The sequence below is a fragment of the Cricetulus griseus genome (assembly GCF_003668045.3).
Source record: "Cricetulus griseus strain 17A/GY chromosome 1 unlocalized genomic scaffold, alternate assembly CriGri-PICRH-1.0 chr1_1, whole genome shotgun sequence".
Classification (NCBI taxonomy): domain Eukaryota; kingdom Metazoa; phylum Chordata; class Mammalia; order Rodentia; family Cricetidae; genus Cricetulus; species Cricetulus griseus.
In genome coordinates, this window is record NW_023276807.1 from 186246892 (window position 1) to 186272437 (window position 25546).

The 25546-nt window shown below is 45.1% G+C and overlaps 1 protein-coding gene across 6 annotated transcripts in view; it reads left to right on the forward strand.

Moving 5' to 3' along the window:
- Wdfy4 (WDFY family member 4) overlaps positions 1–25546 on the forward strand; it is a 233016-nt gene that overhangs the window by 31160 nt on the left and 176310 nt on the right. For all 6 annotated transcript variants that reach the window (XM_035452663.1, XM_027389479.2, XM_027389481.2 and 3 more), the window contains 10 exons: positions 405–519; positions 1463–1569; positions 2782–2916; positions 3680–3869; positions 5999–6188; positions 9800–9957; positions 10926–11378; positions 13840–13944; positions 14611–14801; positions 20893–21470. In XM_035452663.1, coding sequence (XP_035308554.1) covers positions 405–519; positions 1463–1569; positions 2782–2916; positions 3680–3869; positions 5999–6188; positions 9800–9957; positions 10926–11378; positions 13840–13944; positions 14611–14801; positions 20893–21470 — 2222 coding nt within the window. The remainder of the gene's footprint in view (positions 1–404; positions 520–1462; positions 1570–2781; positions 2917–3679; positions 3870–5998; positions 6189–9799; positions 9958–10925; positions 11379–13839; positions 13945–14610; positions 14802–20892; positions 21471–25546) is intronic.

Consider the following 25546-nt stretch of genomic DNA (forward strand, 5'->3'; position numbering starts at 1 on the left):
TTTCCAGTTGGTAAGCAGAGAGAGAGAGATAGAGAGAGAGAGAGAGAGAGAGAGAGAGAGAGAGAGAGAGAGAGATGAACATTGTTGCTTAGCTCCCTTTTTCCTTCTTACTCAGTCTGGATCTCATACACTGAGAGGTGATGCCCACATGTATGTGGCTCTTCCCATTTAATTAGCCTAATCTAGAAAATCCTTGAGGACATGCACAGAGGTGAGATGCCATGACGATTCTAAACCTTGCCAAGTGACAACCAAGACTAACCATCGCAGTGGATGATGCGTGACTTTTGGATATACCTGGGACAGGAAATGGAGCCTTTGACTGGCTGGAGGGAGGTCAGGTGACTTCATGCATGGCTCACTGCACTGCTCCCTCTAACTGGAGTCTGTTTGTTGCCTTTCAGGCCTGGGAACACTCTGTGGGCATCATCTGCTTTCGCAGTCTCCAAAGGCTGGCAGAAGATGTGTCTGACCAGCTTGCCCAGGAAATCCAGCAGGCACTTGCTGGAAAGCCTGCAGGTAAGAGAAGAGGCTCTGGAGTGCGGGATGGAGAACAGAGTTGGCAACAGACACATCTGACTCCCAAATCTCTCTCTCTCTCTCTCTCTCTCTCTCTCTCTCTCTCTCTCTCTCTGTCTCTTACACACACACACACACACACACACACACACACCATTTGCACAGACACATAGTCACATAGTCACTACACATGCACACACAGACACAAAACACAAATACTTCACACAGAGATGCTCACAGTCACTGTCACATTGCATACATTCTGCACACCACACACAGAGACACTAGACATGAATACTTCACTCATTCAGATGCTACATTCACATCACACAGACACACACACACACACAGACCCCCCCACACACACACAAATGACCTGGATCTTGGGGGCATAGAAGGAAAGCTTGTTCAGTGGAAAGCTTGGTCAGCTTGTTCAGTGGAAAGCTTGGTCAGGTAAAGATGCTGAGGCTAGAGAATACATCTTTTATTGGGGCATCTGATTAGTGATCTTCCACTGATGTGAGCTGGCCCATGGAGGCTGGTGCGGGTGCCACAGAGCCTGCGGGAAGAGGGACAGGATTTCAGGTGGAAGGAAACTTGAGCATGGTGTAAGTTGCTGGGTCTTCAGTGGTGTAGGATGCTGGGTGATACAAGAAATGGGATGAAGAGTATGGATTATAGGGGCCCAATGGTGATGGAGCTATTTATTACCTATTTGACAATAGGGAACCATGGACAACTATTCTGGGTAATAAAAGTGTCACCCTCCCGGGTTACTAATCTTACAGAGAGTAATGTTTGGGACATAAGCAGATGGCCTTGAGGTATTTGGGCATGGAGGCCTGTGGTTTCCAGCAATGCATAAACACATCTTTGGGGAAGAGGAGGCTCTAGAAACTGGGTGGGCAGGATGCTTCACCAGTCAGCTTTTGACATCTTGCAGAGCAAGCCCGGGCTGCAGCTGGGCAGTTACTGCGGTGGAAGGGTGACATGGATCAGGATGGCTACCTGCTCCTCAAGTCGGTGTATGTGCTCACGGGGACAGACTCGGTGAGTTCCAGGCCTTTGCCCACGTGTCCCAAAGTGCCCCTCAGCTGTGGACAGAGAGAATTAAGGCCTAGCACAGGGTAATGAACTGTCCCCTTCCATAGACTGACTCATTCTATTCAACTCCCTTCTCCCTTTCTGACGTCACACATGGACTTCAGGGCCTAAGGTTCAGGCTTGGGCCCTGCCTTCTTAATGGATAAGCAATGTGTAACCACAAGTGAATTAGTTCATGTCTTCCACTTTCTTGTGTTGTGTTTCTGATTTTAGAAGTTGGGTTAGTCATACCTCTCTTCTAGGGTCAGTGTGGCTGACTTTACCAACAACTCCCTACCCGTATGGGCCAGGGTGGGTGTGTCCCATGCATGGTGCCAATTAGTCTTCTCGAGGACCCTAGGTTGGAGTACAGAGACGCATCATCCCCAGAGGCCCTGATCTGGGCTCCATGTTGCTTCCCCATTGGTCCAATTGGAGTGAGGTCCACTGTTGGCCCTTGTCCTGAATGTACTGTGCCTTGTGCTGGCTGTGGCTGTGACCTGTCATCATGGAACTGGATGTCTCAGGCTTATGGTTAGTGGATGAGTGGCTAGTTTCCTCTCAGGAACCCTGGCAGTGTGGTCATTAGCAGAAATGGTCAAACACTCTTGCAAGACAGGTCAAGAGATGTACAGAGGTAGCATCTGTACATAGAGACCAAGGGACGGGTAGGGTGCAGCAGCCCTCAACATGAAGAATCAGGTAGGTATTTGGATATTTGTGTGGAACTGGGGTGGCATAGCCTGTCATGGCTGTCTGAGAAAGGTTCATAGCCTTGTCATAGATGCTAACTGCAAGGGGAGCTTCTGACTTGTATTCAGTGTTTGTCTTTGAGTTGGGAGGGGGATGTCTGCAGTCTAAGCGGGGACTTCATGTCCACAGAAACAGACAGCCGTAAAGCAGTGAGGGAAGCTAAGAGCTTGCTGTTGAGGAGGACAGGGACAAATCCAAACCCACCCTCAGGGAAGTAAAAAACAACCAGGGCTCCAATAAATGGAGGGAGGGCATTGGCTTTCAAGGAAGCAGTCACTGTAGGTGGGTACCATATCACCTACATTTCCCAACTCAGGACAGAGAATGCAGAGAGGGAAGTGGTTTCCACACAGCTCCACAGATGTGAGGGCTCGATGCATGCCAGAGTTGCCTCTGCTGTGGGTGACCTGTGCTCTTCCCTTGCAGGAGACCCTGGGCAGAGTGGTTGGATCAGGGCTCCCAGCCCTGCTCCTGCAGTGCCTGTACCTCTTCTTTGTCTTCCCTGTGGAAAAGGATGAGCTTTTAGAGAGCGATGTTCAAGGACAGAGGATATTCGTGCAGGTGAGTGAGCAGGGCCCTGGCCTCCCTATGCTTTTAGCTTACCTGGCAGGGGCCAGGCTCTTGGCTGTTCATGAGGGAGATTTTTGCCTGTCTCAACTTTAGATTCCAAGTGCTTTGACCTCTCCAGACACCGCTCTTCTGCATCTCCACTATGCAACATCTGGGGGGCTGCAAGATGATTTTCTCTCTTGTTCTCTTCATCCACGTACCAATAGCTACATGCCCCTGTAATCTCTATGGCGAATGGGATCCTCCCCCAACTTGGCTCCCCTCGCTGTCCCAGCTCCCCTTCCACTTGTACTCTCAATTTCCACCTCCTCCTTAGCATCTGGAAGCACATCTCTTTGGATCCCCCACCCCCAGTCTGACTTGAAAAACAGGGGCCAAAATTTTCAAAAACGCAGTCACCTGACACTTGATGCATCACTTCTGAGAAGTGAATCACTAGGAGCTGTCATTCATCACCGTGTGAGCATCATAGAGAACAGGTGCACAGGCCTAGATGGTTCAGTTCTGTCTCCCAGAGTGACCTTGATATGTTCAAGAAGTATACGTTTTATAGGAAGTTGTTTTCGTAAGTAGAAAGAGGATACCCCTTTCCTAGCTGCCGGTGTGCACAGTCCTGGCTGGGGCAGAGGGTGAACATGCTCGCTCTACAGTCCCTACTGCTTTGCTTGGCTGTCGATGTTCCAGAGAAGCAGGGAATAAGCTGCCATAAGAGTGCCTGTCCTAACCAGACCTCCTTGTTTTGTATTCCTCCCAGATGTTGCTAAACATTTGCAGCGAGTCTCAGGGTCTGGAGGGACTTCTCTCAGGAAGCGAGCTGCAGTCTCTACTGATTGCTACCACCTGTCTGCGGGAACACAGCTGCTACTTCTGGAAAGAGCCTACTTTCTGTGTGCTGAGGGCTATCTCCAAGGCTCAGAGCCCCAGCATCATCCAGTATTTGCGAAGTAGGTTCCAGGAGACCAGGTGTGGTCTGTGGGTCACTCAAGGGGTTTCTTTAACTCAGAGCAAAGCTCCAGGACCTGCTGGCTCTTTCCGAATTAGTGTGGATTTCTGGAAAGAAGAGCTGAATGAGCAACCTACCCAGGACAGGCTCTTATCTGTCTCCATTTGTTAAAATATGTACATTGTTCCTCTTGATGCATCACTGGAAGAGGGAGAGAAGGGGGACTCGTTTACCACATGTGTGTTCTCACACAGAGAGGGTCTGTGTGTTCCTTACATCATCAGCCTCTTGGAGAGAGATGCTGGCATGGGGAAATGGAGCTCAAGAGTTGTAGAAGATCCTGACAATTTCTGTTTTTAAACATGGAGACATCTGATTCCTGCACCTTAGTGGTTATATTAGGGAGAGTGTTGGGGTGAAGGCTGGAGACTGGAACCACAGCTAGGCTGTGAACTCCAGCTCTGGTGAGTGATCTCAGGTCTGTAACCATAGGGGTATTCCGTTTGTCTCGTCTGTAAGACAGGCAGTAGGGTAGTGTTGATTACCTTGCATTATTATGATTTTCAGTAGGTTAACATACACGTAGTGCCTAGACAGCTCTCATACACTGGCTTCAGCATCACATTCATCACTTGGGTTTTATTAGAGAAGAAATGTTACAGGTCAATTCTGTTAGCTGTTTTGGGGGCCCTTCTTAGCATCCACTGCCACTGCAGGACCCAGATAATGTTGCAGATAAGCATGGAGACCTCAGAGGCTGCACACAAGTGTCCAGAGAGGCAGGGACCTCGTCCCAATGTGATTGGTTTGGAGTAAAGAAGAAAGTCTTCTAAACCCAGTGCTCAAGAGCACATGTTGAGGAAGGCTTGCCTCCATCTCTACTCAGCTTCCACCCTCTGTCTAACATTTCCTCAGCTCTTTCAGAAGCTGAGCTCAGAAGCCATATTGGAACACAACACTTCTTTTCTTGGGCTGATCCCAGAGAATGGGCTCCTTGGGGACAAACTGGGTTTCTGAGCTGCTAATACCACCTGCATGTTCACAAATACATGCTCTGATCTGTCCTCTTTCTGGAATAAGGAACATCTGCTGGATAGGATTGAGAAAGCCCTCCAGCCTCTTCTCTGACTGTAAACCAGTCTCTGGAGGAGACACCATGGGGTTCAAAACCTCCTGTGAGTGCAGCCTAAGTATGGAGTCAAAGCTGAGTCATGCCTTGACATTTCAGCCTCCTTTACCCTCCCTCTAGCTAGAGTCTCAATGGCCAGGGAAAGGCTGCAGACAGGGACTGCAAGGGTCTCTACTGTTGCCATTTGCTGCCCAAGCCAAGGCCTCAGAAAGCTTCATTCCCTGGGGCACTATGCCCAGAGCCTTCTTACGGGCGTGTATAATTTCTATGGGCTTGTGGGCCTAGAAGGTGCTTAGGAAGGGAGGTTGGCCTGCCAGCCACCACTACATCAGCTACTCTTGGGTCCTCCCTTGCCAAAGGGTCCTCTTCAGGCTCTTCTGGGTCCTTACAGCAGAGTTTAATCCTGCATCCCCCCAGTTCCACTTCTGTGACTTCCCTGCCACTTAGGAGAGTCTCCACTCCATGCCAATGTCAGTCTGAGGGCATCCTTCTTCTGACTTCCCACCACTCCAGGTGACCAACAAAGCCAGTGGCAGGCTCTTCATGAGTCCACCCCACCTCCCTCTCTCCCCACAGCTCACACTTCTGCTTGAATGCCCCAGCTTCTTGAGTTTCTGTTCTCTCTACTGTCTCCCACCTCCTTACTCATTTGCTGGCCCTTCTCATCAAGCTGATTTGCTTAGCACCCCATGTTTGGCTCCATGCTTCTTCTTAAGGCCTTCAGCAGGGCTCCCCGTCTTCTATGGCATCTCTTATCTAGGGATTGGGACTCTCTTACACTCTAGGAAGGAGGTGCTAAGAGGCTGTCTCCCACACCCCAGTGACAGCTGCTCTCAGGATGGCACCCCCCACGAGGAACCTCTTCTGGAAGCCAAGAGGCTACGAAAACACTCTCAATGTATTCCCACTCCAGTCTTGCTGCACAAATTGAAGAGGGGACAGGGGACAGCAGCAGCACCTTTTGCTTCCTGGCTCAGCAGGGCTATGCTTCCCTCCCACAGCTGCTGACTGGGTCCGGCTCTCAGTTCAGAATCTCTCCAAGTTGGCTGACAATCTCCCTGCTCCCGAGGTGTGTGAGGCTGTGAACCTTGTCCTGAACTTTGTGAAAGACTCCTACCCAGTCTCCTCTGCACTGCTCCTGGAGTTTGAGAATGGGGAGGGCTATCCTCTGCTACTCAAGGTTCTGTTGAGGTAAGTGGCTGGGCCTGGTGAGACTGGGGAGAAACTTGACCAGTCAAGCTGTGGCGCTCAGAATCATCCTACTGCTGTGGTGGAAGACAAATAGCAAGAATGTTTAAATGTATCTCATGAAATTCAAGAGTCCGAAGAGCATGACTAGAAACACCCTCTCTGGGCAGCAGTAACTGAACATGCAGTTAGCAGTGGGATCCACTTTGTCTCTCTCTCTCTCTCTCTCTCTCTCTCTCTCTCTCTCTCTCTCTCTCTGTGTGTGTGTGTGTGTGTTTATTTTTTAATCATTTTTTTATTTTAAAACAATCTTTTCTCATTTTACATACCAATCCCAGTTCCCACTCCCTCCCCTCCTCCTCATACCCCCATCTTTCCCCCACTCTACCCACTCTTCAGAGAGGATAAGGCTTCCCATGGGGAATCAAGAAGTCTGGCATATCACTTTGAGGTAGGACCAAGGTCCTCCTCACAATATCTAGGCTGGGCAAAAAGAATGAGTTCCAAAAAGCCAGTTCATGCACCAGAGATAAATCCTGGTCCCACTGCCAGTGGCCTCACAGACTGCCCAAGCCATACAACTGTCATCCACATTCAGAGGGTCTAGTTTGGTCCTATGCAGGTTCCCCTGCAGTCAGGCTGGAGTCAGTGAGCACCCACCAGCTCAGGTCAGCTGTCTCTGTGGGTATCCCCAAAATGATCTTGACCCCTTTGCTCATATTATCATTCCCTCTCTTTGACTGGACTCTGGGAGCTCAGCCCAGTGCTTAGCTGTGGATCTCTGCATCTGTTTTCATCAGTTGCTGGGTGAAGATTCTATGATGATAATTAAGGTAGTCATCAATCTGATTACAGGGGAAGGCCAGTTAGGCACCCTTTCCATGTATATCTCTTAGGGTCCTCCTTTGTTTCCTAGCTTCTCTGTGGTTGTGGATTACCCCTTGCTCTATGTCTAATATCCACTTATGAGTGAATACATAACATGTTTGTCTTTCAGGGTCTGGGTTACCTCACTCAAAATTTTTTTTCTAGTCCCATCCATTTGCATGCAAATTTCAAGATGTCATTGTTTTTTACCACTGAGTAGTACTCCATTGTGTAAATGTACATTTTCTTTATCCATTCTTCAGTTGAGGGAAATCTAGGTTGTTTGCAGTTTCTGGCTATTACGAATAATGCTGCCATGAATACAGTTGAGCAAATGCCCTTTTGGTATGAGTGTGCATCCTTTGGGTATATGCCCAAGAGTGGTATTGCTGGGTCTTGAGGTAGATTGATTTCCAGTTTTCTGAGAAACTGCTATACCGATTTCCAAAGTGGCTGTACAAGTTTTCACTCTCACCAGCAATGGAGGAATGGGTTTAGGGAATCAATGAGCGACAATGACAACCACTTCAGCAAGTCCACTGCATGACACTTACACCTGCATGTTGCTGGCTTGGCTTCTACCTCTTAGAGCTCACATGCCTCTCTCAGAAGTTTTCTGGGGTCTGTTGCAAATTACCCTATCTCAGTGTTTGGAGGGCTGTGTGTGGGAACCATGATCCACCCCTGGCTCTCCATCAATCACTGTCAGAAGATGCTGGGTAACCACTCAATAGAGTTATATTTTGGGTGCTTCTGCTCCACACCATCACAAGTCCATCAGAAAAACAAGTGCAGTAGCCTGGGGAGGCACCAGCTTGAGAATGCATTTCAGTGAGTTCCCTTCCTTTTGCCACTTTATATGGCCTGCCCCCTTGTGGCCACCCCCTTTGCTGTTTCTGAGATCAACTCTCAAGTGAAGGTCTCTCTCAGACATATGAATAGTGGAAAAGACACTGTGCATCTGGGGCTTGACCAACTTCTCCACTCTGGCTTACTGTCTTATATTCAGAAGGTAGGTGCCTAGGTATTAGCAAGAGCAAAAAATGGAAATAAAAGAAACCCCTCTGTGGCACAAACTCTTCCACTTAAGTTGGTGAAGCTGCTTCAGTGCAAGGTTGTGCATACTCCCTTGGGCTTTGCTTGGCTTCTCCTCAATGGAGTGGACCCTAGCAATGTCTTTTACATACTTCATGACAGAAGTGTGCTTGAGATGGTTTGGGTGAGAGAGGCTGAAGGCCCTCAGTGTAGTCTCCATCTCCACAAGGTTTTAAATAAACAATGCTAAAAATAAGTGGTTCTTTGGATATACTGCACAGCACAGTAAGCAGCCTGGCGGATGATCACATGGCTGTGGCCACTGTGGTACCCTGGATGGCATTTCCTACATGCTTCTTCTGTTCACTGGATGGGCAGCTTTTCCTCAGCTTCTTGTAGAAGACAGATGGAGGACCAGTGTGAGGAAGCAGCTGCTCAGCTCACTACCTTCTCTTCCTGCCTTCCTAGGAGCCATGCTTCATGTGTGCATGATCTAAGGGATAGTGCTGGACAGAGACTCCAGGGCCCTGCCCCATGAGCAGAGCAAGGCCCCACCTGGCCATCACCAGATAAACACAGAAGCAACCATCAGCCATAGGCTAGGCATGAGGGAACTAGCCATGGAGAGCAGCCTTCCTCTAAACAGGACTGTAGTTTACCTCAAGCAGGTTTCTCTGTACAGCAGACTCTGCTTCCTGACAGAGGATCTCCAGTGGATCTGCAACAGTGGATCCTATGGAATCTGACACATACATGTTTCCTCCTAACACATGTTTCCTCCTATACATACATACATACCTACCAATAATCAACTTGAATTTGTAAGCTGGCCATAGTAAGAAACAATAGTTAATAGCAAAATACACTATGTGTAGTCCTGTAACAAATTAATTTAAAGCATGATTTTTTCTTTTTGATTTCTGGAATCCTTAGTTTTTTTTTTTTGTGTGTGTGTATGTGTGTGTGTGTGTGTGTGTGTGTGTGTGTTTGACATTTATTTTATTTTATTTAGATAAGGTCTCATATGACTCAGGCTGGTCTCAGTCTCTCTATACATCCAAGGATGATCTTGAATTTTTGATCCTTCTGCCTCCACCGTCTGAATTCTGGGAATACAGGCATCCATCACCATAGCTGGTCTTATGCATTACTAGGGATAAAACCTGGGTGCTGTGAATGCTGGACAAGCACTCTATCAACTGACCTACACCACCAGTTCTGGCTGATGTTCTGAAGCTGCCTAATGGCAGTGGAAGTTTCAGAGAGCAAAACACTAGTAAGAGGGAGAGTTGCCCCCAGAGAGATGGCCCGGTGGCTAAGAGCCCTTGTTGCTCTTGTAGAGGACCCAGTTTCAGTTCTGAACACCTACATGGTGGCTTAAAACCATCAGTAACTCTGTTTCAGGAGCTCCATCTTCTTTTTCTGGCCTTTGCAGGCATACATACAGAGTGCACACACATGCATGCAGGCAAAACACTCGCGCACACACACACACTCAAAAAAAAAAAAAAACTCATAAAAATCTGACTGCACTTCTCTAGGTGGAAGGTGGGAGTTTGCAAATTGAGTGATGTTTCTCCAGGGCACTCTCCTCACCTTTGGTGCTGAGTTCTCCCTGGCTAGAGACCTTCTGGTCTTTCTGAGGAGCACTATTTGTAAATGTGGCTGCTCCGTCCAGGAAGTCCCAGGAGCTGACCCTGTTTGTCCTGCAGGTATGACGGGCTGACCCAGGGAGAGGAGGAACCCCATCTTGAGGAGCTCCTGGAGCTGGTTATGTGGCTGACCACCTGTGGGAGGTCAGAACTGAAGGTGTTTGACAGCGTCACTTACCCTCAGCTTGAAGGCTTCAAGTTCCATCAAGAGGCTTCTGGTGAGTCAGTATGTTGTCCTGATAAGGCTCTTCATGTCTCTAATTCATTTGCATCTGTCAATGATGCTGCATGGTCTGATGCTTCTGTGACCTTCAGAGACATGACCTAGGCCAGTGGGTATTAAATATGCCCTTAATCTACTTTGCAGCTGTGCAATTTCAGTTTTGTGCAGAGAAGTTCATTTTGTGTAGCAAGTGGAAGAACTATTGCTCAACAGAAACAAACAAAGCACCTATCAAGTAATGATAGCAGCCTCTGGATTCCACCCCTATCCATGGGTGACTTACCCCATACCATTTGCTTGTATAGTGGCGACTGATGATCCTCAGTCAGCCACCCAGACTCAGACAGAGTTGGTGGTTTCTTTTCCCAGGATGCTGAACATGAGTTGATGATGCCAGTGAGTGCAGTTGCTCTGCCCCCTACTGGGTGCTGGTGTGAACAGCTAATGTCAGCACTCTGCTATCCCCCAGCTGAGACTGCTATGCAGAGTGCTGACATTAGCTGTCTTGGCCCAGCTTTGCTCAGTGGAAATATAATGTAGACCAGTCGTCTACCTTTGATTTTTAAATATGAAGAAATTGGTTGGATAATTTCTGATCACACATTTTATCTACCTCAATAGATCCCAAATACGGAACCCTAATGTGTAGCCAAAGGCAGGATAGTTAATGAAACTCTTGCTTCCTTTCTTTTGGGGCTGCCCCTTGGAGATCCTGTGTATCTAACTCATATTGGCACCTTTTGGTTCGGAGCAGTCATAGCTGGAACACTCAGCTAACCTATCTCTGAAATGCTGATATAGCCCTCTTCCCCACCACAGGCTGGAGTTTGCAGATTTCCTAGACTCGTACTCACAGGAACTAAAAAAGAGAGACTTCAAATACTGTGTCCTGATGAGAACTCAAGCATGCATTTCTAGACAGGCAGAGAGCTAACTTGCAGCTGTTGTTCTTTTCATCTCCAGGGGTGACTGTGAAGAATCTCCAGGCCTTCCAGGTCCTGCAGAATGTTTTCCACAGAGCCAGTGACTCTGTCCTCTGCACCAAAGTGCTTTTGGCCATCAAGACCATGTGGGCCTGGAACCCTCGAAATTTTTTCCTGCTGGAGTGGACCCTTCAGCCCATCTCACAGTTTGTAGAGATCATGCCCATGAAGCCAACCCCGGTGCAGGTGCAGTTTTTCCAGCTGTTGGAGACGCTGGTGTTCAAGCTTCTCTATGTGCCCCATGAGATCCTGGCTAAAGTGCAGGGTCTGATCAAGGAGAGTCCTGAGCTGTCCTGCACCCTTGTGGCCTTGCAGAGCATCCTTAGGATCACAGCCAGTGACCGGCTTTTCACAGACATCTTCCGGGACTCAGGACTTCTAGGTCTGCTGCTGGCCCAGCTACGGAAACAGGCCAAGATCATGAGGAAGTCAGGTGGGCAAATGCGCTGACATCATTGTTAACCAGGCTGGGTCTGCCGATCAGCCCACCCTACAGTGTAACAGAGAATGTGAGCATGTGTGTCACATTGTGATGGATACAGAGAGGAGCTCTGGCACCTATAGCTTCACAAAGAACAGGCAGTCTCCAAGTCTCAGCCAGAGCTGAGAAGGACGGACACCACTTTAAGTGAATTCCTGAAACTGACTCGGAATTTGCAGTTATTCATTGCTCGGCATACCAGTGAAAACCACCTAGGAGGCTGATCCTCAGTAAAGCAAAGGGGGACTGGAACCTGGAGAGACCTAGGCTTTGGGGGCTCTTCTGGGGTCTGCTGGGTGTGGCCCTGTGGTCTCCCATTGAGAGTGGGGTTCCAGAGCCCTGCTGGCCCAGCATTCTCCTCTGTCCTGCTGGGCCACACCTACTTTACCATGCCTCACAATGCTCTCCTGAGGAACACTTATGTGGGTCTTTGTAATCCTTACCACAAAGATACCTTTCCCTGTTCCTCTTGGTTTTCTCAAATCTTCCACAGCTGCTGCCCTGGGGAACCAGACTGGAGGTGGACAGCAGGACACAGGAATCTAGCTGCTTACCTCCCCTTGCCTTTCCCTTCTTTCCTTCCTTTGTGGCACTTTCTGGACAGGTGTGGGGGCTGCTGTTTGACTTTAGTCAAAATTGCTACTCTGTTTTTTGATTCTCAGGAGGGAGGAAGCTGAGAGAGAGAGAGAGAGAGAGAGAGAGAGAGAGAGAGAGAGAGAGGAATGTGGGAGCCGGTCAGTCTCAGCTGGAAGTGTGGCTGTGGTATAAGCAGGGTGATCTTACCCTGTTACTTCGTCTCTATGAGACCATTCTTTCTGTAAAATGACAACAGCTATGTCACAGGCCTCATATCAATTAAAGGAAAAGGACTCGCTCTTGTTTGCGGCATGTAAAAGATATCCAGGAAATTCCGCACACTCTGTCCCTATCATTTTAGCATTGCTCTATAGGAGACTAACATAGGCACTTTACAAGGAGCCTAGACACTTTCGTGAGTTCAGGAAGGAACTGTGTCCTCCCCAGAATGTTTGCAAATAGGATCAGAACTTATGTGTTTCCAGAATACTTTTCAATGTCAAGGCTTCTAGTGAGACCAAGCCTAGGAAGTAGGTGGCTGTATACTTCTTTCTCTTGCTTGGTAGTTTTGGTCTGTTTTCTGTTTCTGTAACAAAATGTCATAGACTGGGAAATGTATAAAGAATAGAAGTTTACTTGCAGTCTAGTGCCCTACCACTGAGCTATTTTCCCAAATAGAAGTTTATTTGGCTTATAGTTCTGGAGGTTGGCAAGCCCAGTATCACAGTGCCAGCATATGGAGAAGGCCTTTGTTGCTCTATTATAACTCACTAAAGAGCATTACATGATGAGACAGAGCAATTCTTTCAGCTTACACACCCCACCTTTGTGATTCCATCCAATGCTAATTACTTCCTGAAGGATGCACCTCCAAATACCATTAATGTGTGAGTTAGAGACTAAGCCCACAGCAAGGGCTTTGGGAGAAGCATCCCAACCATATCTAACTTCTTGTCTTTAATCCCCTCTTGCATGAGGTTATCAGCTCCCTTGCTTTCCTTGGTGTTTAAAGGGATGGCAGTACACACTCTCCTTCCGTGTTCCCATAGCACCCTAGACAGATGATGCTTTGCAGCAACTTAACATCAGATCCACTCTTTGATCCAATTGCAGCTTACCAGCATTCCCAGAGGAGTTTAGCTTTTTCTGTGAGCTAATGTTTCCAGTCTTACTTTGTACTCTTAAATGTGACCTATTGATTCTTACACACTCTGTCTCTGGTAAATAAATTCTTGTTCTCATTTGTTTACTTATTTTTAATCCCCTAAATAGGAGGTAAACTTCCAATTTGTTTTGATAATTTCCCAGCAGTGGGAATCAGAGGTGGATGAAGAGCCCAGTTTGGGTCTCAAAGATCTAGTGGCCCATCTTTCTGTTTCAGACTCCCTAAGTTGCTTCTTAGCTCAGCTGATGAGCTTGCAGCTGTCCCTTCTAGACATGAGTGACAGGCTGTAAGGGGAAGATCAAGGTGGCAGGGTTTGATTTGTCATTGAGGGCAATGCTTCTCAGAGAGTGGTTGCTTCCATAGGCCCATTTGTCTCATCTAGGAACGTGTTAAAAACAAGAATTACCTGGTCTCATCTAGGATCTCCAAACCCATCAATTCCAAGGAAGGGGCAGGCTCAGCATAGTTCTTTGAATTTTCTGATGTGCTCAAGTTGGAAAACCACTGAGGTTGGGTTTTCAGGGTTGTATCTTCAGAGCTGGATGCACGCTCCCTTCTAATGGAAGTATTGCACTAACATCTCTTCAGGAAGGCAGGGCACCAAAGGAGGGAGAGATTGTGGATTTTACTGTGCAGACTTAGTACATATGTATTTATCCTTGAATGTGTCAGGACACAAAGAGCCCAGTCCTGGTGTGCAGGATCCAGAGAGGGAACTCACCTGCGTCATGCTGAACACTGTGGTCGCACTTCTGCAAGGCTCTGTTCGAAATGCAGGTAATGATAGTATTAGCCTTACCCTGTCTGTCTTCAACCAAACACGAATTTTGAGTTACCTTTCAGTGTTCAAAGGCAATACTCAAGGAGTAGTCAGTACCAACGTGGTGGCTAAGGTGCATGTGCTGGTTGATCCTTAGTGACCATCTGTAAAATACACACCTCGGTTGACACTTCTTAATATTTTATAATGAAGTTGGTAGGCAAAGAAATGCTGCTTAATGTAGTATTTTCTAAATTAATGTGGCCACAACATTCCCTTTCCCCTCTTTTTATGAAAAACCTGTTGGTACTCTGATTCATTGATTAGAGATGAGTTTTTAAAGTTAAACCACAGAGTAAAACACTAAAAGCACTCCTTTAATTCTAGCACTTGGGACTCAGAGGCAGGTGGATCTCTGTGAGTTCGAGGCCAACCTTGTCTACAGAGTGAATTCCAGAATAGCCAGAGTATAATCAATCTCTTTTGTCAGACCACAAGCTCCTCGATAATGACATGGAGACTTCTTTCCCATTAATTCATTGTGGGTGTGTATTGTAAAACTATTTATCAGAGGACCAAAGAGAGAATGAAGTATAATGGACATGGGAAGTTGAAAGAAAAAGCCTTCCTTGTGATGGAATTACAGTGCCCAGGTCAACCTTTCCTGTCTGTCTTGTTCCCAGTTGTCCTAAAAGATCATGGCATGGTGCCCTTCATCAAGATCTTCCTGGATGATGAGTGCTACCGAGGGGCCTCGCTCAGCATCTTAGAACAGCTCTCAGTCATCAATGCAGAGGAGTACATGAGCATCATTGTAGGTGCTTTGTGTTCGTCTACCCAGGGGGAGCTGCAGCTGAAGCTGGATCTTCTCAAGGTGAGGTCAAGTCCTCCTCTGTAATTGTCTTTCTAAAGTCTATGTACCAAGTTATTCACCTTTGTTTGTGCATTGGTTCATTGTGTTGTGCCAGGCAGTTACAGCTGCTGTAATAAATAAGTCCCATATACTCAGTTACCTGACACAAACATTTCTTGGGACAAGGTCTCATGTAGCTCATGCTGGCATCAGACTCATTATGTAGTCAAGGATTACTTTGTGCTCCTGTTTCTTCTGCCTCTACCTCCCAAGTGCTGGGATTCCAGGTGTGCACCCTCATATCTGGCCTTAAATTTGTCTTTTGGGGGAATCAATTGGGATTGCAATTCAGGGACAGCTATCACTGGGACACTTAACTCAGCTAAAAGATAAGGAAAGACAGGCTAGAGGGAATGGCATAAGACATATTCATTCAGGCTGGAATTATCATACTCTAACATCTTTTCAGTTTTCTTTGGACAGGCATTTGAGCAGGACTCACTTAGCTGCAAGGGTTGATGGGAAATGTAGTCCTTGGACTGGCAGCAACTTTCTAGCATCACTTTATATCATGAAAGTAGGGTGTGAATCAGTGGTGACCTGATAGGTTCTGTGCTGACTCCATTACATCTACCATTGACCCAGTCTGGTGAGAGTGCTTGGAGCACATATTAGAATTGAGACAGAGCCATTGCTATCTGGGAGCTTAAGGAACAGTGCTCATAATACATAAGTGCTGGTCACACCTCAGGGAGAGTAGTGGGTGCTCTGGGTAGATACTAGTGGGTGCTGGCAGCTGTGGGAAAAGAGTGATAGGCAAGACCAATGCAGTTGTACCTGGTCTTGGGGGCTCACAGAGGGGAGTTTGTGAGCTGGGAAGGAAGCTCAAGAGAGTCAAAGCTGTAGGGGCAGGGACAAAAATGGACATGGCAGTCTGTGTTATCGAATGTGTATAGCAGAGAGAAGTATTTATTTTTGTATTATGACCAATAATCATCAAATTGTCTGAAAGTAGCTCAAGAAAATATATACTACATTAATTTACCATCCTCTTATATATTATTTTTTTGCTTCTTTTTACTTTATTCTTTTGTGGCTTATGCCTTTTAAAAATTTTCTTTTGGGACTGGTATGGTGGTGCATTTCTTTAATCCCAGGCAAATCTCAGAGTTCAAGGCCTGTCTGATCTGTACAGAGAGGCCCAGGAAAAACCAGAGCTACAAAAAGCTTTTATTTTTAGATTTTATTTATTTTGTCTTTTCAGTTGTGATCCTGAGCCTTTAATGGCTGAACTATCAACTGGTAACTTTTGTTTCTTTTAGGTTCTCTTTGTTTTATAGTGTTTGAGTGAAGGAACAAAAATGCAAATACTACCCTGGAGGTTTAAGCAGAACTTGTTAACTCTGTATGTGACACAACACAAAAGAAACACATTCTTGTTTCCTGAACTTGTCATATTTGGTTACTGAGGAACTCTATGTGGAAACCTAACTGGCTTGGCTGTGGCTCTCCCTCTGCTATCCTTTTTAATGTGAGGAGTGTGGTGTTTGGGTCTTCCCATCTATTTCTCTGCAGAGTCCAGGTACTGAGGGAGTTACTCCTATTATCGTCTGGTCTACCCTGAAGTATTCTGTTCTTTTTCTTTTTCTTTCTTTCTTTCTTTCTTTCTTTCTTTCTTTCTTTCTTTCTTTCTTTCTTTCTTTTTATGGTTTTTCGAGATAGGGTTTCTCTGTGTAGCTTTGGAGCCTATCCTGGCACTCGCTCTGTAGACCAGGTTGGCCTTGAACTTACAGAGATCCACCTGCCTCTGTCTCCCGAGTGCTGGGGTTAAAGGCATGCACCATCAACGCCCGGCGAAATACTCAGTTCTTAAGGTATCCCAAGAGGCTCAAGGCAGAATGACACCATGATCATAATTATGCATTTCATGGATGATAACAACTCAAGTAATAATTTAATTACTGGGTAAAAAATAAGAGAAAGAGATTACTAGTAAACAACAACAAAAAAAGGAAAGACAAATGTCTTTTGAAAGACATATTAATACCATAATGATGTGAGCAAAGATAGATTAAGAGGGCTGGGGTAAGGCTCTGCAGTAGAGGGTTTGCCCAGCTTGAGAGAGGCAGTGGGATCCAATAGCTAGAACCAGAGAAGGGCAAAACATCCATTGAAATTTAGTGCTGAGAAAGACCTGAGACTGATATGGGCTAGTTCTCTCCTGGTTGAAGCAGGAGCATCCAGAGGGCTTCAAGTGATAAGCCCAGCAACCCCTCTACATTGTCAAGCTTTTGTTGGCTGGATTTGTGTGTTCTGATAGGAACTGGGAAGATAGGACCACAGCCAGAACTTTGGTTTTCCAATGGGTGAAAAATTAATTCTGAAATGTTTGCAGTGAAATCCAAACAGAAGCTCTGCTTTGACTGTGCTGGAAACAGAAAGGAGCTTTCATCCAATGCAGAGGAGAGTGCTCTGTCTTGCTCAAAGCAAGTTCATCTTGTTTACTCTGTAGCCCAGAGACATCTTATTGGAGTGTTAGCCCCTGGGTAATAGGACGGAACTTCTAGAATTAGCAATGCAAAACCATTATGGTGTTTTACAGATTCAATATAATTTCAGAATCACAGCATCAAGAGAGTTCATAAGGAATGAGCCCTCTGTGAGCTTATTTAACAAAGTCAGAGCCCACAGGCTCTCCTCCCACCTTCTCCTCATTCCAAGGCTCTGCTGGGTAGTTAGGAGGCCTCTGGAGTTGCCAGTGGGTGGTAGAGAGGACTAGGTCCCCAGAGCCTAGCCCAGATTCTGAGTTCATGAGTAGTAGCTAGTGAATGTTCCCCAGAATCTGATGAGGAATCTATGATTGTTTTGAAATCATCTGAGAACTCTTTGCAGCTTCAAAAACATCCATGTGAAATGAGCTCTCTCTGGCTGGATTGCCATTTCAGAAGCTGAAGGCTGGCTGTGCCTAGGGGATAGATACACTTTCCACAGAGGGTCAGATAGAAGATAAGGGGATCCACTGTGGAGTTTTGGGACTTGAGGCAAGGAGGCAGGCAGTGTTCTTTCCAGTAAGGCTGCCATCTCTGGAGGGCAGTCACATCATATATATATAGAAGGCCACCTCAGGATAGATGCTTCCAGAATCCAATGGCACTTCTGTACCAACACCAAAGCCGTATGACTATACCACCAATTCTGGCAAAGGATAATGGAGTTAAAGGATAATGTAAGCAAATGAATTTCCTCCCTGTGGCCAGAGGGATTGTGATTGGGTTATGCACAAATTCAGATTGATTTGCTAATATACATTTAGCTGTTCAACTCGGAGCTTAATCACATTACCTCACCAGTCTTCCAGCATGACACATGGAAAATTATGAGGAATAACAAATAATAGGATGTGAAATAAATCCTGTTAGTCCTAACACAGTTAGCGCCATGCAGCAGACATCCATTTTATAGATTCGGGCTAGAGGAATACTAACTCAGAGCCGATGACATGGTAACTGAGTTAAGAATGAGAAAATGCGCTTAAGGCTGACCTTTCTTGAAATGTGTCAACCCTACCCTGATTACTTTGACTTCTGTTGATTCAATTTATTCCTTTCTGCAGACTTGGAACCTGGTGTGATGCATTATCATGCAAAGTTGAATGACAGTAATGGAGACCCCTCCTCCTAGGCCCCTAGCTCCTGACAAATCATTTCCCGAAGTCCCGAAATATTTATTTTCCTTTATGATAGAAATGTTTCTCTTTAGTTGCTATGAAATTAAGCCTTTGTAATTGGATTTTGGACTCTTTACTTTATGACTCTGCAAATATGAAATTAACCCCATCCCAAGAAATAATAGAGCAGTCTACATTCTAATGAGATTACCCCCATTTTAGATAATGACCCGGAATTTAATAAATCGAACAAAGCAACAATTAAGGGCAGCTATTTCTCCTCCCCCTCCCAACCAGAGGAAAGAAAGTAGCCATCTAGGTGACACCCACTGAGAGACACAGATCATGGGTAAAGATTATTGTTGGGTTGATTCTCCTTTAAAATATCTATTCTCACCACTCTTGGAAAGACAGATGGAACTGTTCTTAGCCGTGTCTGGTGAAGTTTGGATACTGGAATTTGCTTCCTATGAGGATCTAGGTCCAGTGCTCAGACAATTAGCCACCATCTATCAAGTTTTCCTTTTAAATCATCCTCCCCTTTGCATTTGCTTTGGCCTGGGTTATGTGACAAACAAAAGGGCTTTCTTCATTCCTTTTGCTTGAAAGCCCACATGGTCATGAGCCTCTAGAAGCTCTCATAGAAATATATACTGTTTTATGTCAGCATTTATAGGGCCTTATAATGTCTTGGTGACTGACTTATTTTTCTTATGGCACATACCATATGATTTTCATACTAGGACTGCTGTGTGGAACGTCATTTAGGAGGAAGAGGCTTAAACTATCACTTACTGCACAGTTAGAGTGAATTCCCTGTTTAGCTGAAGAAATGCTTCTTAGTTGGGGGCAAGTTGCTTGTGCAGACCGGGGTTTCCAGAGATAATGGCAGGTAGCTGTGACCCTGTCTATACAAACAAGGACCTTGCCCAGTGTGTACCATGAGCTCTCATATTTACTGAGCATCATCCTTCTGGAGGAACCTAGCTCAGGCCACGTTTGTTTGTCTTGAAGGACTGGTCTGGGTCTTTTGTTTTTGGGAACTCTGGTTTCTCTCTCTGTTGACTTCCGCCTGTCAAGTTTGGGTCACCATCCTAAGCTGTATCATTAAGTCACAGCATTGGCTCTTAGCCTAAAGTGGAGGGGTCTCTTTCATTTTAGACCTTTGAAACATATCTCAAGGATCCAAGAGTTGATTCTGAACTGTGTCCCTTTCCTTGATTCAGCACAGCATTAACTTTCAAAAAGAATAAAGTATCTCAAACTGCTCTCCATAATCTACTACACAAAGGCCATTGCTATCCAAAAACATGCCAGAGATGACGTCTGGTTTCAGATGGGCTCCAGTGCTTGATATCTTAGAGGTCAATGCCCAGGCTTTAAGTATATCTGGTAAACTTGTCCATACCTACTTCATTTCCTCCCTCCCTTCCTCTCCCTCCCTTTTCTTCCCTGCCTTCCCTTCCCTCCCTCCTTCCCTCTCTTCTCATTCTTCTTCTCATCCATCTATGGAATATCTATTACATACTACATACTATGGGTGGTGGTTGTACTTGACAGTTTTTCTGTAGATGTCTCAACCACCTGGAGATGGGTAGATTCTGTGTGTACTCTAACACTTGAGCTGCATTTCCCACACAGGGTCTAGGCTGCTGGTAGCCATTTATCTTGCTCCCTGGAAGGTTTGTCCTCCCTTCTGGAAATCCTCATCTTTTCGGCCTGCTCCTGGGTAGATTGCCTTTACTCTCTCTCCTTATGTGGCAGAGCCCTGCTGCTTGAATGAGGGGGAAGATAAAGGATACTAAGCTGAAGCTTTACAATGTCACTATGTGTCTCCTGCACCTGGAAGAGATGTCGCATTCCTCACATAGAGAATTAAATGCAGATGAATTCTCTTGGGATGAGCGAGTCTGGTGTGGTTCCTTATTAAATAGAGCCCCAGTTTGTTGGCAAGCTGAGACAACTTCTCAGAAGTTGTGTGTGTGGAGGGGGCTGTGGACCAGGGGTCAAAACTCATTCTAGAGTAGTGGTTCTCAACCTTCCTAATGCTGCGACCCTTTAATACAGTTTTTCATGTTGTGGTGACCCTCAACCATAAAATTATTTCATTGCTGTAACTGTAATTTTGCTACTGTGATGAATTGTGATGTAACTATCTGATACGTGACCGCCAGATTGAGAACCGCTGTTAGGGAAAAGCATTTACACAACGATGCTAGCAGGCAGATTGCCCTTTAAAGCACCCTTGGAGAAAAGGCACACATGGACAACCTAAAATAACAACTGAAAAAATAAGACTGACCTCTCGATATTTGAGAACTGTTCATCTAGCTTACCAAGTTTCTGCTGTTTGTAACTAAGAAGGCTGGACCTGGATAGATGTGTTTGTACGTGGCCTTGACCTGCCTGCTGGATTTCACTCATTTTATTTGCTTGTTCTTTCAGTCTCTGCTTCGGATCCTGGAGACCCCCAAGGGCCATGCTGCATTCCGAGTCTCCAGTGGGTTCAATGGACTGCTGTCCCTGCTTTCTGACCTGGAAGGGTCCCTCCAAGTGCCTGCGGTGCCAACATGGGGTGCTGTGTCCCCCAGCCAGACCCTGGAGTTGGTGTTGCACACCCTTTGTGTGGTGTCTGCTGCACTGCACTTGGACCCGGTCAATGGGCACTTCTTCAGGAGCAATGGGCTCTTTGAGAAACTGGCGGAGGACCTCTGTCTGCTGGGCTGTTTTGGCGCCCCAGAGGAGGAAGGTGCCCAGCGGCTCTCCTCATCTGATATGAAGGCCAGGCCCTTCATGGATTTTCTAAGCTGTGCCTTTTCCTCAAGCTGCCCGTTCCCACCCAGGGTGCAGAGCTGCCTGCAGATCCTCAGCTTCCTAGACAACATGGCCAGTGGCACCCTTCACCTCCGCAGGGACCTGATGGAGCCGGCCAGGGCTGGGCAGGAGCCTTCCGTGGATGCTCAAAAGGGAGATGCCAGTGGCCGCCAAGGCAAATTCAAGCAGTGGCCAGACCTGGAGGAGAGGTTAGTACTGGAATGGCTGTTTCTGCTGTGGGTCACCAGTGTGTCTGGGGCCCATTCCTTTCTTATACAGCCATCCCTGTGTGTATAGTAGGTAGGCAGGCCAAGCTACAAACTGACTGTGCTAAAGGATTCCAAGTTCATCTATCCTGGGAGCTAATAGCAAGTTTGACTGGATGAGTCTGTTGATATGTACAAGAGCCTGCAAGGCTTCAGGATGCCTGGAAGGTAAGAGCAGGCCTCCACGGAGATAGACTTCCTCCTCTAGGATTCCCTGTGCTCCTGGGAGTTGTGAGTGCTTACTTGGGGTCTTCCTGAGTATTCAAGCAACCTTGGCCTTGTCTCTTTCCCAGAGTGTTGCCACGGGCTTGGGTGAGCTTTTTCATTTTGTTAGAGCACAAACCACAGGGTCCAACCACAGGGCTCTCCCTGGCCTTTTGTGTCACTTCCATTTTTCCTAGCAAAGACATCCTTTTCCTTCCTACATGCCAATCTGCTCCATGCCTCAGACTTTCACAAAAACATTTAACCGCAAAACATAGTTCCACTAAAGCAAGGGATGTGAGGATCCATCCCCACCCATTTTGAATATTAGTTTAAAAATTCTTTTGCAGTGTGTAAAAGATATCATAGTTTACTTATTTTATTATTCGCAATGTTTTAGTGATGTAAATTCACTGCACACTGAATTAGGTTCTACAAGAAGCATTTTTTTCCAAACATACCATGTGCTTTGTCCTTCATCCTAGTGTCATTTACCACTCCAAGTACACTGTCTACCTCACCTCTCTAATGTTCCTTCTGGATTTACATGTCTTTAAGGAATTCTAAGGCCCACAAGTTAGAGAAAACATACTTTGTCTTTCCGTGTATGGCTAAGATGTAATACCAGTAAGTTGATGCCCTCTTTTCATTCCACACAAGCAGCAAAGACAGGTGATGTTACTATTGTAGTGATGTCTCCTGGGAGACACTACAGTTTGTCCAGAGAAGGTCCCCATTTTCCAGAGGTGAGAGGGATATGTGGTAAGTCTCCACAAACTGAGACAATCATAAGGCATTTTTGTTTCGTGGATAATTTGGTCTATTAATGGGTTTTCTTGCCTTGAATCATTAGGAGATTAATCTCAGGCTCTTTTAAATCTGTGCGTTTTCTGTGTCCTTTATATTTCATGTCCAGTAAGTTGATGTGACATTGTTATGCAGCTCTGTGTTTTCTGCATTCCTTGGGATGTCTGCTGGGTCTTTACATTTGCAGTGTTACAGACCAGCCCTGCTTATCCTTTGCCACCTCCATGGCCATAAAGGTGGTAAATTTTCACAGGTACTCCACATGGGCCTGGAAAGAATGCAATCCTCTAATTGTTAGAACAATGTTCAGTTTTTGACCATTTAACCAAATTTGTACTTGTTTTCCCATGTCATTAAATTGTTTAATCAACTTGGCATACCACTTGTCAACAATGATACATTAAAAACCTCTATACTGGGGAGTGTGTATCAATTAATGTTTTATTTTTAATTTGCATACAAAGTAACATGATTCGTTATGGCAATTTCATATATAACTTACTTTTGGCTGATTCTCCGCCCCCCCCCATCCCTTTCCCCATCTCCCTATACCTTTCCATCCCCAACCTTTCCTCTCCACTTTTACATCTCATGTAGCCTACAACTTTCCCACTCTGAAACTCTCTGGCCCATCTCACAGACTATTCTAGTTTCCTTGTCTCTACTCACATTTGCAAACACACACACACACACACACACACACACACACACACACACACACCGGAAACATTTGTCTTTTGAGCCTTGGCTACCTAACTTAACAAAGTATTTTTCATCCATTAATTGTCCTGAAAATTTCATTTTTCCTTGTAGTTGAATAAATTTCCATTTTGTACATGTATCACATTGTCATTTTCCACTCGTCTGTTGATCGACATCTAGACTGATTTAATTTCCTTGCTATTGTGAATAAAGCAATAGTAAACATGTATGTGCCAGTTCTTTAGGACAAAGTTCTTTAGGAATGTGCATGAGACTGTTGTAGCGTGGTCTTAGGCTAGTTCTAGCTGTTGTGTTTTGAGAATCCTCTGCATTGATTTCCATAGTGTTGCACAAGTTTACATTCCCACAAACATAATTATAAGTCCTTCAAGTAGGTGCCAACATTTGTCATCAGGTGTGTGTGTGTATGTGTGTGTGTGTGTTAGCTATTTTAAGTGGGGTGAAATGGAATCCTACGAAAGTTTTAATTTGCATTTCTCTATAGGTTAAGGATGTTGAACACTTCAAAAAGATACTTATTGGCACTTTGTATTTCTCCTTTTGAGAACCGCCTTTTCATTAGATCATTTTATTGATTGGAAACTTTGTTTCTTACTTTTTGCAGTTCCTGTGTTCTAGTTACCAGTCTCTGTCTGAAACACAGCCGGTAGAGTTTTATCTTCTTCTGTAGACTGTCACCTTTTCACTTTCATGATGGTTCCCTTTGCTACAGAGAAGTTCTTTAATTTTAAATAATCTCATTTGCCAATTCTTGAAACTATTTCCTGTGCTACTAGAGCTCTGCTCAGAAAGTCTTGCTTGGAACAATAGCATGTTTCCCTTTAGAAGTTTCATGTTTCAGTTTTTTTTTTTTTCAAATATTTACTCATTTTTATTTCATTTGCAGACAGTTGTGAGCTGCCATGTGGGTGCTGGGAATTGAACCTGGGTCCTCTGGAAGAGCAATCAGTGCTCTTAACCACTGAGCCATCTCTCCAGCACCCATGTTTCAGGTTTTAAAATAAGACATTTAATTTCAAATTGATTTTTTTTGACAGGGTGAGTGATGTGGATGTAATTTTATTCTATTCAGATGTATATCCAGTATAAAATGACAAAGTGGAGAGTGGATATTTTGTTATTTTTATATTTGACCTATTTTTCTTTGTATCTGAATAGCTGGATATTTAACTGAATGTTTTCCATCTATTAATATTTAGTGTATAGCCTCCAGGCTTAGTATTTTAGTGACTACCTGAAGTAATTTAGTAGGTCTTTTCATAAATCTTATCTTCATTGCCTTTTCTATTATACAGAAAGAACCATAAATCTCTTAGCACAAGTTTGTAACTTGTATATTAGTGCTGATTTGTAGTTTAGTTCTACCTTATTTCAGTTAACCTCTCAAATCTGCTATCTACTGTTTTATTCATAGTTTATTTAGACTTCCCATATATTTATTTAGACTCTCTATGTATTATTTAGACTATGTACTTCTCATACCCCATTTTTCCTTGTACCTGCACCTTTTAATATGATATTATTTTGTTTCCCCATAGAACACTATTGGAGCTTTTTTTCCTCTAAGGTCTATTTGTGATAAACACTCTTAAGTTTTATTAGTATGAAAAAATATTCTCTCTTTAATTGTTGGAAGATAATTTTGCTTGGTATGTACTTTTGGACCAACAGTTTTTTTTTTCTTGGAGCACATACAAGGTCCCCTTAACTATTGATTTATTGATTTCAATTGTGGCTACTAGCTAATCTGCTTTTCTTTGGAAAAATCTTTGCCAGCAACAGAAATGAATTTTCCAGCGGCTTCCTTCAGGCTCTTTAAAGAGCTGTGGTGTTTCTGTTTTGTAGCCTCAACCCATGGATTCTGGTGAGGATTGTTGTAAAACTTCATTCTGCTTGATTGACATCCATTGAAACTGCTATGTCATCAATTCTATATATAATTTTATTACCCTTTTCTAACTTAAAAAAAAGACACTGCAGCCTAGTGGTGTTAGTACACACCTTTAATCCCAGTACTCGGGAGGCAGAGGCAGGTGGACTTCTGAGTTTGTGGCCAGCCTGATGTACAAAATGAGTTTCAGGACAGCCAGGGCTACACAGAGGAACTCTGTCTCAAAAACCATAATAAACACACACACACACACACACACACACACACACACACACACACACACACACAAAACACTAGATGTTTATAACTAAGATAGATATGGACCTCACTATCCCTCCTTCCTCCATGTCTTAGCCACCCTCTCTTTCCATCTCCACATCTCTAGGTAGTCTTT